At 39.4% G+C, this 12221-nt stretch overlaps 1 protein-coding gene across 5 annotated transcripts in view; it reads right to left on the reverse strand.

The window, feature by feature from the left end:
* The window catches only part of DIP2C (disco interacting protein 2 homolog C), a 317783-nt gene that overhangs the window by 84709 nt on the left and 220853 nt on the right, over positions 1-12221 (reverse strand). For all 5 annotated transcript variants that reach the window (XM_083871325.1, XM_083871324.1, XM_083871322.1 and 2 more), the window contains 2 exons: positions 8826-8917; positions 4940-5050 (listed from right to left, as the gene is read on the reverse strand). In XM_083871325.1, coding sequence (XP_083727451.1) covers positions 4940-5050; positions 8826-8917 — 203 coding nt within the window. The remainder of the gene's footprint in view (positions 1-4939; positions 5051-8825; positions 8918-12221) is intronic.

Raw genomic sequence — 12221 nt, forward strand, 5'->3', positions numbered from 1 at the left:
CAGACTGCTTTCAAAATGAGAATTATATGGTGGAGCATCACAGACTGAACTAATCTTGTTTTCTGTTACAATGCTTATTTGAGCTCCAGTGCCCTTACCCTAACAAAAATTTGCTGGTAAAGAACAAATAGAGCAATGATCAGATGCAAAGGCCAAGCATCACCAGTTATGAGCCAAAACTAAAAAGGCATTGAGGAAACCTTCTTTTTTTAAAAATACCTTAATAAAAATTAAATACAGTGCAGACACAATCTTCACACCCAGCTTTTAGATGAAGAAATTAACTGTCTCCTCAGACAACAGCTTTGGTATCTGCCTGCAATTTGCATGTGAAATCTGCAATGATGAGCACCTTAATGTCCAAAAATCTTAATAAAAGCAAGACAATGGCTATTTTTGGCAATGGACACTGCCTGAAATATGCTACTCTCTCTAGGAAATTACCATTTTCTAAACTTGAAAATATAATAAGCAAACATAGACTTTAAAGGATGTATGATTCGCTGTGGCAAACTGAGCAAGGACATCTTAGTGCTCCACTGCTGAAGTGTATGAAAAGGGATGGACAGGCACAGAGCCTGCAGGCCCAGCAGTGTGCACCAGGGGCTCAGGTGGGGCTCAGGGAACTTACATTCTTCAGAGGGACTGCAAGACTATGCCACTGAAAAGAATATATAAAACATTTTATACATATTTTAAATCCAGGGAAGAAAGAGATGCATTGTCAAAAGATGTTCAAAAGTATGTAGAGCTCCAGTGTTCTTGGCACACTACAGCCCTACGATGAGTAAAGCCGAGAGAAAGCAAAGCTGATTTTATCTTGAGCCTTGAAACACTAGGAAAGATGTCAAGGTGTATTTCCTTTGGACTTGCATTCTTCTTTTAAAGAAAGACATGACTGGGATAATTTCACTGTCTTGGAAGAGATATACCTGCCAGGCTACAGTTAAAGCTTTAATAACATTTCAGGATTTAATAAAAAGTGCTCCTGAGAAACAGTTTTTATCCTGTATGAAGCATCCTTTAAAAAAACCCTCAAGTGTGCTGGAGTGGGTATCTCCAAATTTCCTATGACAATACACAATTTTTCCAATCATTTTGAGAGAGCCAGCATCTGGAAAAGTACAGAAATGCCTGCTGGAAGCACACATAGCATTAAATCTAATAGGCTAGGAAATAGCATTTTGAGTGAGAAATTAATTTTTACATGTTTTCATGTCACACACACCCTGCTACAAATTCTGCCTATGATAAAGAGGCCATGAAGATCTGTGAGGGATAGATTTCTTCCTATGTTCACAGCATGTGACTGAGCATAACTGTGAATGTGCTTGGAGGACAAAAATGTTATTTTTAGATTAAAACTGATTAGCTCCCCTGACTGTATCGGAGCAGAATAATAATATTTTTCACGGCGCCAATCAAATGGAAAAAAACATTGACCTAAAAAATATAAAGAAAAAGAAATCAAAACCTTATTTTAAAGTATTTTCATGAAGGACACAGTAAATCATTGTTTGAACTAGAACTCAACATGTCCAAATTCCCATCTCATCTACTTTGATGGCACATTCCATGACACAGTTTGCAATTCACATCATATCACACATGCAATGAAAGAGTTTGTAACACTCCAGCTTCAGACAAGATTAACGTAAGTGGCAGTTCTGAAGGAAGAGATGCTGTATAGGGCACATAATTTGCTAATGTTTGGGGAACATAAGCAAATTTAGAGAGAGGGACACTATTATGAGAGAACAGAGCCTGTAAACCAAGGGATGAGCTGTAACAATTTTGGGGAGTGTTGATGATAAGGGCATTGCAATGCTAATGCAGGGAAAGGAGAAGAAATAAAAATTCTGCTTGTTCTATTGTTTCAATGACTGTAGAACCCTTGACTGATGCTTTAAAATGAAGAGATGGTTTTGGATTTCAGCTTTCAATTTTAAATCTGATGTCCCAAGTTTAAAGAGCCAAAACCATGGTGCTTGAATTCCAATTTCCAATCTTTCCTTGCCAAACCCTAGGAAGCATTCTGGGAATAAAAGTGGAGAATGCTGCATGGTTGCTGGATGTTCAGACAATCCATCCCAGATGCCAGGTCACACATCCCCTGAAGTCCTGGGGGTATTCTGTCAACATAAAGGTGGGATACAGAAGGAAAGAGCAAGGCAAGGTGTACCTTCACCTAATAATGAAGTGGGGAAAAAATCCTGTCAAAATCTTAAAAAAATAACAGTTATGCTGCAAAGGAAAGGGAATGCACACAAAATCTATGTGCTGGTAAAACAAAAGCCTCTAGTTCCACGTGGGTACAGATGTCTGCAGAGTAATCTGTAAGGCAAAAGTCTACCTGGCTGCAAACATTACTGCTCAGTTTTAAAATGCCAGGGACAAAATTCTGCACTGAGCAATGAAAAATTCTTCTTTAGGAAAATGTAGAACAGTATTAAAGCTGCTAATACAAACTTTTAATATTAAAAATGGCTGCCAATATAACTACCCGAAATAGCTCATCCTGTATCAGCTTATTATGCTGTAAGCCTACAGTATAATGTAATATAATATAATATAATATAATATAATATAATATAATATAATATAATATAATATCATAATATAATTGCTGGTCTATTTGCTAGGTCACATCTCTGTCTTCCAAAAAGCAACCCAAAAAAAGATGTCCACTGCCAGAATGTACTGAAGCATGCAGAAAAGAGAAAAAATAATGGGAAAGCATAAAAGAACAGTCTAGGCCATTGTGTGATGACAGGAATGACATCTTCCCACGGATGCCAGAAGCAATCCACTGCCATTTGACCAGGCAGAGGTATTCCTTCTGGGACTACTCAGAACACGATTTTCATCTCATTGTTTCCACTCCAGTTGCCTTTCCATATAAACAAATGCAAAGATATTTGCAATAGTATATGCCGTGAGATTGCATAGCTTTATTTATAGAGTACAGATCATATTGCTTTTTTAACTGACATCTCTGTTATTGTGTTATTAATTTGATATTTAAACATCGTGGCAAAAGATAAACAGTCTGAGTCTGCAGAGATTCCTTTATATAAATATATATATATACACATGTGTAAGTGTATATTTATATATCCATATATAGACACATATTTAAAAAAAAACAAACACCCAAGAGGTGCAGCCAAATTAGGGTAAGTTCTTCATTTGACACAGAGTATTTACTTGGACAGCTGGATTTTATAGTTTACTGGATGGATGTGGTATCAGATGTTCCAAAATAAATCAAATTTACACCCATCTATGTGCTTTAAAATCTCATTAAACCTCAGAAAATAGTAACAGGGAAAGACATATTAGATTTTTTAACCCTCAAAACCATGTTGCTTCTTTATTTTTTTCATGGAATGAAAGCAGATTTACCCATTTGAGCACCCTGTAAGATCTTAAAATGTACATATTCCGCTGGCCTTATTTTGTTGGTGCATATAAAATCTCTGCTTTTTATCAAAATAATGCACCATGTTATGCAACTGCCTCAGACTAAATGTATGGTTTCACCATGGCAGAAGCCCACCACAGATATTGGCTGGGACTTGTGCAATGGTAATGCAGAAATGTTGAGATCAACTCAGCTTCCCAGAGGTGAGGAAGGTTCAAGCAGGTTCATTCAGGAAGGCATCTCCAGATATTTTTGAGCTGTTAATTGGCTGTGTGAGATGTCCAAACTGCAAAGGCTTTGTGAGGGCTTACAATCTTGTTTTCATGGCTTTCATTTGAAAGGCAGGGTTCTTGCCCATGAAACAAAGATTTGAGCTTCTGCTCCGAAGCACTCTAACACTGGAACATTTCAAAGAAAAGCCCTTGACAACTGAAATATTGAAAATATTGACCAAAATAGTGACCAAAGCACTACATTTGCTCAGCCCTTTCCTTGGCATCTCATGGCTTCAGTCAACATTTTCCAAAACAATTTACTTCAAAAAGAAAGCTTGTAAAGATTAAAGAACACTCTTTGTGTGGACAAGTCCAGACCAAATAATTAAAGTAAGGCATTATTAGTGCTAGCTAATAAAAGAGCAATTATACAAGGGGTATGTGGAAGCAGCCAGACATGGTAAATTAAGGGAATATGACCAAAACAACCCTTATAATTAATAAATACATTTTGCTGCATTTACAGCCTTCAAGGCATACATCCTCAAAAAAAAAAATGCAAGTTCTGCAGAATCTAGGTAAATGACCCAGGTGTGGTTCACCTCCACCACTGATTTCCCCTCCCCACACTGCCCCCAGACACTCCTTCCAGCTGGAACTGCTCTGTCTCCTAACACTTCTCTGGGATACATGGTTGAATCTTTGAACCAACACTGGATGTGAAATGCTTTTGATTAGCAGTGGTCAGTTTTCCCTATGAATGTATGTTCTGTGGCAAGAACTCCTGAAATGAATTTGTTCAAGTGCCACCCTTGGCAGAGGTGACCGTGGTGACAGAAGCTTTGGGATACACATGCACATACAGACACAGGAGAAGGCATTTCCACAACAGCTTTGAAGTAGCACACACAGCACCAGTGGCATTATAACATAGCTTGGGTTGCAGGGACAGGTGGAAAATCAGCAGTTGTTGCCAATGATTCTTTGTCAGTTGCCAACACCAGAAGGCTTTAAAAGGCAACAAAGATAATCCATCTATGACTGGCAGAGCTGTTCTCTTGAAAAATTTTCCTCTCATTTTCCATGCAGACCTGCATTTGCTGAAACTGCAAGCACATCTTCAGATTTTCCATCACAAAAAAAGAAGGAACTATATATAATTCACCACACAGCATTGTCTTGGCATCCTCAGATTCAGAGCTAGCTAACCACAATAATGTACTCAAAAGCTATGTTCAGTTGTGATTTATTCTGATGTAAGTGCTAAAATGGAGTATAGAGAAGAAACTCTGTTCCCCACCTTTCTTGTAAGTGGCACTTCAATAGGGACGGGGACAACTTCGGCAAGCAGGCAGCCATAAAATGCCACCATGAAAGCAGCAGGATCATTGTTAGGAAACACCAGTGTTACCTGAAAGAGAGAAATGCATGTTACAAATGTTTTATCCCAGGTGTTAGATAATGATAATTGGTGTTTCCATGCTTCCTTTTAGATGGAGATGATACTGGAGCACATCTAAGGCAGCTATTCAAATGCCTAATGACTGATGAAAAAGGAATCAGAAAGAAATTTACTCTGATAAATATTCTTTTTTTGAATATTTTCACTGAGGATGTAGTTAAATATTTCCATGCTGCATTGTTTCCTACATTGACAACATCTTTCCTCTGGTTCTGAATTAACTGATTGCTTTATTGGTGTTTAAATAACCTACGTAAATGGAATTAGAAGAATTTTAGATTCTAATGTAATAATTTGCTTGAAGTTACTGAAACTGAAGTGTGCATGTGATCAAATCAAATTATCCAGACTTAAGATGTCATTATGCCAATCATTTACACAGTTTTGTTTCACTACACTTTGCCTTGTACAAGAGTTTCATTTTAGGACTGTCCTGTTGTCCCAGTGTAAAGTTCTGCGTGCCGTGTGCACACAAAAAACTGGTGTCTAGAACTGTGTCTGGATGTCACAACCAGAGCTGAACTTAACAGCTTCAGGACTAGGGCTGGGGAATTATTTAGATAAAAGAATGCCAAAACCAATCACAGATAACCAGAAGAATGCTCAGTAGGTGCTGAGCTGTGCAGCTTAACCCCTGCAGGCCCTGCTGGAGGCAGGACAGGGCTGAGATCCCCCACAGGCAAAGAGAAAGAGAAGGGAGGGTTCAGAGCCTTGCTGAGGATCCAGCCACTTCTGAGAGCCCACAGCTCTCTTTGCAAGGGCAGGGAACAGCACTGCTCTCACTGGTGAATGACCTCAGCGGCTGGACCCTCTCTGCAGTTTTGTTTCAGTTCAGTCAGATGGGCATTCTCAGCTCATGTCCTAAACAGCTGTAACACAGCTGGTAACTCCTGCACAGCCAACTGCAGTGGCATGCAGAGGCATGGCAAATGATTCCAAACCTCTTTCCTCTGGGCTCACACACAGGACAAGGGTTTATTATCATCACAGCACCTTGCAATTTGCTGAAACTACTTAGCAGCTCTTGAGTGTTGACTCTTTCAACATCCATTGGAGTTTTGTAGAAGTAAAATCATGATGTTTCCATGTATAATCCAAGGTTCAGTTACTGGAGATTGTGTTTCCAGAATTTTCACATGGCTTCAAAGACAGTCACCTTCCATATATCAACTACTTCAAGCTAGAAGAAATCTAACCAGCCTTGTCCAAGTGAGTCCAAAATATAGGCTTTTAGACTGATGATTTTAACCTCATAATTCTTTACAGTCAGAGCAAATATATTGCTACTTGCACATTAAACAATCCAAGAGCTGGATTATTTGCACACTTGCACACTAAACAATCCATGGCTGTGCAGAGCTTACTATAAGCAAATAGAAATACAGGATTTTGTCAGGTGCATGCAGGGGATGGCAGAGATTGCTGAGCCCAGCAAACATCTGAAAGTTCCCTAAATATACTTTGAGGGTTCTTGGGTTTTGCATTGGTCTTTGCTTACATAAAGGCAGTGAAGGTTTGGCTGGGAATCTTTGAAAAGGAGCTGACAGAGGTGAAAAAAATCTCACTGAAGTCCAGTGGGAATGAGGCATTAACTTCCTCTCCAAAAAACATTAATCACTAACAGACTTGTACTAAATAAATAAATAATGTGTGTAAAAGCAAAAAGGGATAAGGCTGAAGGAACAAAATCATGCCATGTATATTAGAAGATGAGAATCTGGTTAGCTAGTAGATATTTCAGAGAGCAAGATTAATTTCCAGGCAGCTGTCTGAGGTGATGCAAGGTTAAATTTCTGAAGTTCCTATAGAAGGCAAATGCACTTTGCCACGTATAATAACAGAAACAGGGAAGGAGATGCAGGCGCGTTCATTTATTTTTGGCTCAGACAAAACCTAAAAGGTGAGATACTCATGAAAAACAGAGTTGCTTATTGACAGAAGGTATTTTTAAGGGAAAAATATAAACTATTTTATACGTATCAAAATAAGGAACCAGATATGTTTTTGCCTGGAAAAGACCAGAAATATATGCCTGTATTTCATTTAGTATTTAAAACTCCTTTTAACCCTCGTCACACAACACACATTACATAGAATAAAGTCACCTTCAAAGAGGCCAGAAAGTTTTTTTGTTATTACAACAGGGGTGTAAAAGCCAGAATCACAGCCTAGAGCATCAGAAGTGCTGTAACACCTCATCTTCAATGTGAAGTTGCCTCAAATGACCACATTCCTATTACACAGGGATGCCAGGCGAGACGTTTTTACAGCACAAAGCATATGCTTTCAGCACTCAGCTACAAACATTTGTTTCACTCTAATCTAGGCTGACTTATTTTAGATGAGCTGCAATTTGTCCTGTGCTAGCTAAACTTCCAGTTTTCAGCCTGAACTATCCACAAATCCTTTCTTAATTTTAGAAGATGCCAGTGACTGCAGCAGATATGACTATGAAGTTGGGCTGGCAGCACACGGTAAATAACGAGAGATGCACACTGCCCATATGTGAACTTTATTCTTTTGGAGCTTTCTGAGTGGACTGTTTTGATGTGTACACTTGAATAAGTTGCTGCTGCTGCTGCTGTTGCTTAGAGACACACTTATAAGTCAAGTAAAAGAGAGTCTTCAGATCCTAGTTCTGGCTGAATGCCACTACAGGAAGCAATTTAGATTAAGGATCTAGAGATCCTTTAGGTAATTTCTTTATGATTTATTTCAAAAAGAAACACAGGAAGAACTGTCACTTTTGTGTGTTTTTCCTCTTTTTTTGATTCTGGGAAGCACTAATGCATGCTCTCATTTATGAAGCCCAAAGACGTGTAATCCAAGTAGACATGCTTCTCACATGTGGCACAAGGATCAAGTGAACCAACAGTTTGAGAATTGCTATCAGATGCTGGAGGGGGAAAACTTAATCCCACACTCACAACTCTAAGCACTAGAGCAGGACTAAAATTTGCATTTCTGACCAATTTGTTCTGGAATATCCATTCCACAGCTTAGATCCAAAGTGGAATGGGACCTGTGGAATTTTCTATACATAATGTGGCAGAGAAAATGAGCAGCAGGCTAAGCCTTGGCAGTCAAAGGAGTAGGTTTGTAAGCACATTGTTAGCAAAACTGTAGGATGATCTTGTCTTCATTTAACATCTTCAAGTGCTGCATCTGCAACTCTTCCTCTCTGTGGGCTTTATCCATCTACTTAGATTCAGCCTCCAGCAGTATCTGCATCAGAGTCAGAACCAAGAATGGAAATATTCTCTCTGTTACCAGTCAGAGTCATTTATTTATTCAACTGGCTGCCAAAATGTGCTGACTTTGCTTGTCTTTGTCCTCCACAACACTTCTCTTGTTTCTACCATCTCAACAACTACAAAGTCATTAGTAAGTAAGTTTTTTATCCACATGACACCTCCAGGCTCCATAAGCAAGCTTTTGCTAAACAGACTGTTCTTCAATGTCCAAAAATCACTTTCCATGGGAATGTTTATTGTTGATGTTGCCACAACTTCAAGTTCAGGGGGCATCAGCTCAGGTTATTTATTATGCAATTCAAAACATCTGTCTGAATGATCAGTCTTAGGGAGGAAACAGCAGATTTCAGCACCCTGTCCCATACTCCATTATTTCACTTTATTAATTTAATCTGAGCACCCCAAATACCTCATTCTCTCTTTGTTAATACCAGATTTCAACTATTACAAATAATCATTGAGATACTCACCCTGTCTCCAGGTCGTACCATTGGTTCTTGTTTTGTGCCTAATTTATGTAGTATATTGTAAGCCACCTTCATACTTCTGGTCCAAAGTTTGCCTATTAACACAAAATTTTCAAAATTAATATAAAAATTATTATGCTTTACAATATTATTAAAGAGAAAGAATACCTGAGAAGTCAAAAACACACAGTAGGAACATTTATATTAGTTTTCCAACTAAATATAACACCACTACTGGGACTAGTGGAAACACTTAAATACTTATCAGAAGTTTTCTTTGAACTTCTTTTTTCAAGACAGCAGCACTTTAAAAACAAAAAGAAAAGTGAGAATAGTTTTCTTTATGGCAAAAGTTTTTTACTTTGGAGAAAACTGGATCTTGACTCTGAAATTAACTGTTAGAAGGGGCTGGTACATCACCAAGTCCAGACAACACCCTAACACCTTAGCTGTAGCAAGTTGGACATGGCACATTTCAGCACAAACTGACCTCGAGGATGATGCTCAGGTTTCACCACAGCAATTCTCTCACCAAGGAAAAAGGAAAAGAGTCCCCAGAAGCAGAGACAAAGAAAAGAAAACTCCAACAAAACATCCCGCAGCAAAAGGGGCACACTGAAGCAGCAGGGACCCTCTGAACCTTAGTACATCCATATGCCTGTTTCATTTTTAACCCTGAGCCTTCCATTTAACTTAGCTTTTCCTTCTCCCCTGCTCCCATACCCTCCCTATTCTGATTCATTTCACTTGCCCCAGGTGAAATTTACTTACTGTAAATTTCCTTACTGTCTCTCTTCTCCCTTGCTTCACCTTTTCAGCACCACTCTTAGCTAATCCTTATCAAGCCCCCACCCCAATATTCAATAAAGAAGAATTATCTCACCAAGACCTCTTTTTGCCCAGGTAACAGGCCTTCCAATAATCCTTCAAGTGATCAGCATCTTTGCTCTTCCAGATGCCCTTTGTTTAGGGACCTTGTTATTTCCATGTGAACAACACCAAGTTTAACAGCCCTTGTGCTTGGCTGGCCCCCAGGTACTGTCTTCAAGCACTATTCAGTCTGACAGTAACAAATCTTTAATTCATGCCCACCAATAACTGAAAGGATAATAGGTTCTGACAACGGATTACCTATGGAGTTCAGCAGTTCAGGCCCCCAAACATGCAGTATTTCTATTTATAACTAAGCCAAGCAGTTGCTATAATAAGTTCCTCCACATCCTGGTTATAAAATGCAATACTACTGAATCATTTTAAGTGCAAATCCAATGTAAATATTAAGTATGATGAAAAGGTCAGATTTTCGTTTTATCCCACTTAAAGAAAATTGGAAGGGTCACTGCTGCTTGTTATGGAGAAAGTACGAAATGCAATTATTTCTTATGAAAACAGTAATATTGTATCACCAAATTATGCTTTCCAAAGTCTTTAATTAAAATTACTCCAATATTTGCATGTTGAACTGTCGTGCTGCTCAGAAAAGAACACAATTCTGTTTCACTGGAAATTCAGCACAGATACAGGAGTATCCCTGCAGGATTAACTCTCACAGAACTATGACAGAACTACCTGCATTTGATGGAAAGTCAGTCTTTGAAATCATCCCTGCTGCTACAGTCAACATTTGAACTTTATAAGTGAGTAGGATAAAAAAAAAAAAAAAAAAAAGATACCTTAAGAAAGCAAATATTCTTTTTCCTAAAGCTTTTCAACTTTAAAGCCTTACTGGCAACAAACTTAAAAGAGCAATTAGGAATGATACAGAATAGTGGAGAATGGAAATCAAAAGCCCGGCAAAAGTTCTGAATTGAAAAGAGAACCATCTTTACACAAAACACTTTTAAACTTGAAATGGACATTGAAGGAGCTGCTCTGAAAATTATGTCTGAGCTATAAAGATTAAATCTGTTAAAAGTTGTAAATTTACATTTGTGACATATTCACACTAATTTTTCATCTATCAAATGTGCCATCAAATATTTTCTTGAAAATCTAAGGGCTATTCACGTTACAGTATTTCAGTGCATTCTTCCAGAGGAACCCAGGTATGCAGTACAATCCTCTCCACTTAAGAGTCCTGGATAAATGCCGAAAACTAAGTTCTCACAAAGACTAGGAAAATTAAAGGTATACTTTCTAGTGAAGTTTTAAATAAGTTTAAACTTCTAAGACACAGATAATATAAGGCTGCCTTCCTAATTGCTCACCTGTCTGTTTGAATACACTTTGAACACTGTGCCCAGAAAAGACTCAAATTTTTTGTTACTAAAGCCCTTTCCTTCTCTATTTACTGGTATGATACCAACCTGTATTAAGTACCTGAGGCACACACGTGCCTCTGAGTATGAAACTCTGGAAAACTGGAGTGAAGCAGCTTGCTTGCATTCAGCTGGGGAGGGGCTGGAACACAAAGACATTACAAGCTCTATAATGCCACTCCAACCCTTCCAGGCTCTGCCTGCCCTCAGCTGCTGCAACTCTGCTCCAGTGTGGGCTGCCAGGGGCAGGCAAAGACCCCCAGGCACCCTCGTGAACAAGCAGAGAAAAGTCCAGGCAGATCCTGAACTCAATTGTTCAACAGGAAGACTGTAATTTCTCTAGCAGGGTATATAGCTGTGTTCCAAAAAAGTAAATTTAAAAAGGGCCACAAAAGGAGCAATAACCCAGAAGCTGGAGCTAGGAATGTATGGACAATAAAGGCCAGATCAGTGGCTTCTAGATGGGGCATAAATTCCTGAGCAGATGTGGACTGAACCGTGGGTTTGTTTTGTCACCTTGGCTGTTTGCCTTCCCTGACCTGACACCAAGAGAAACACAAAGGACTCCACGTCTGCAGGATAACAGCTCTGAGAACTGGAGGATGTTATAAAGAAGGAAATCTTTGAAGTGTTTCCTTCCTTGGTTCTGCCTGGGCTGCAATTCAGAGCAACTCTTCCTTTGCAAATTTGAGAGATTAGACATTGCTGGGAAAAAGCTGATTGCTAAAACCTCTCCCACAAATCCCGATGCTGTGACCTTGTCATGACCTCCACACAGTGCCACATCTGTGCTGTGGGAGTGGGAGGCCTGGTGAGGAGCCCAGCTGTGCTCCATCCAAGGGTCTGGCTCTGAGATGGGGCTCAGGGCCCATCCCTGTGCGGGATAAATCGCTTCGTTACACGGGCTCCAGAGGAAATCTGTTTGTGGCCACCAGGGATACGTCCCATTGTCCTCAGCCCGAGTTCAGTGTAGCACCAGCCCTCCTTGGATAAACACACTGCCATCAATCTTCTGAGCTGGCTTGAAGACAGGGGGAAGGATGCAGGAAACTCAAGCAACAGCTTCATTTGGCAGTGAGTGGAGCAGCCTGTGTCCCAACTCGGTGCCAGAGCTCTTCTTTCCCAGCCATGTCGCTGCCGC

The sequence above is a fragment of the Zosterops lateralis genome (genome assembly GCF_965231275.1).
Source record: "Zosterops lateralis genome assembly, chromosome: 1".
NCBI lineage: Eukaryota > Metazoa > Chordata > Aves > Passeriformes > Zosteropidae > Zosterops > Zosterops lateralis.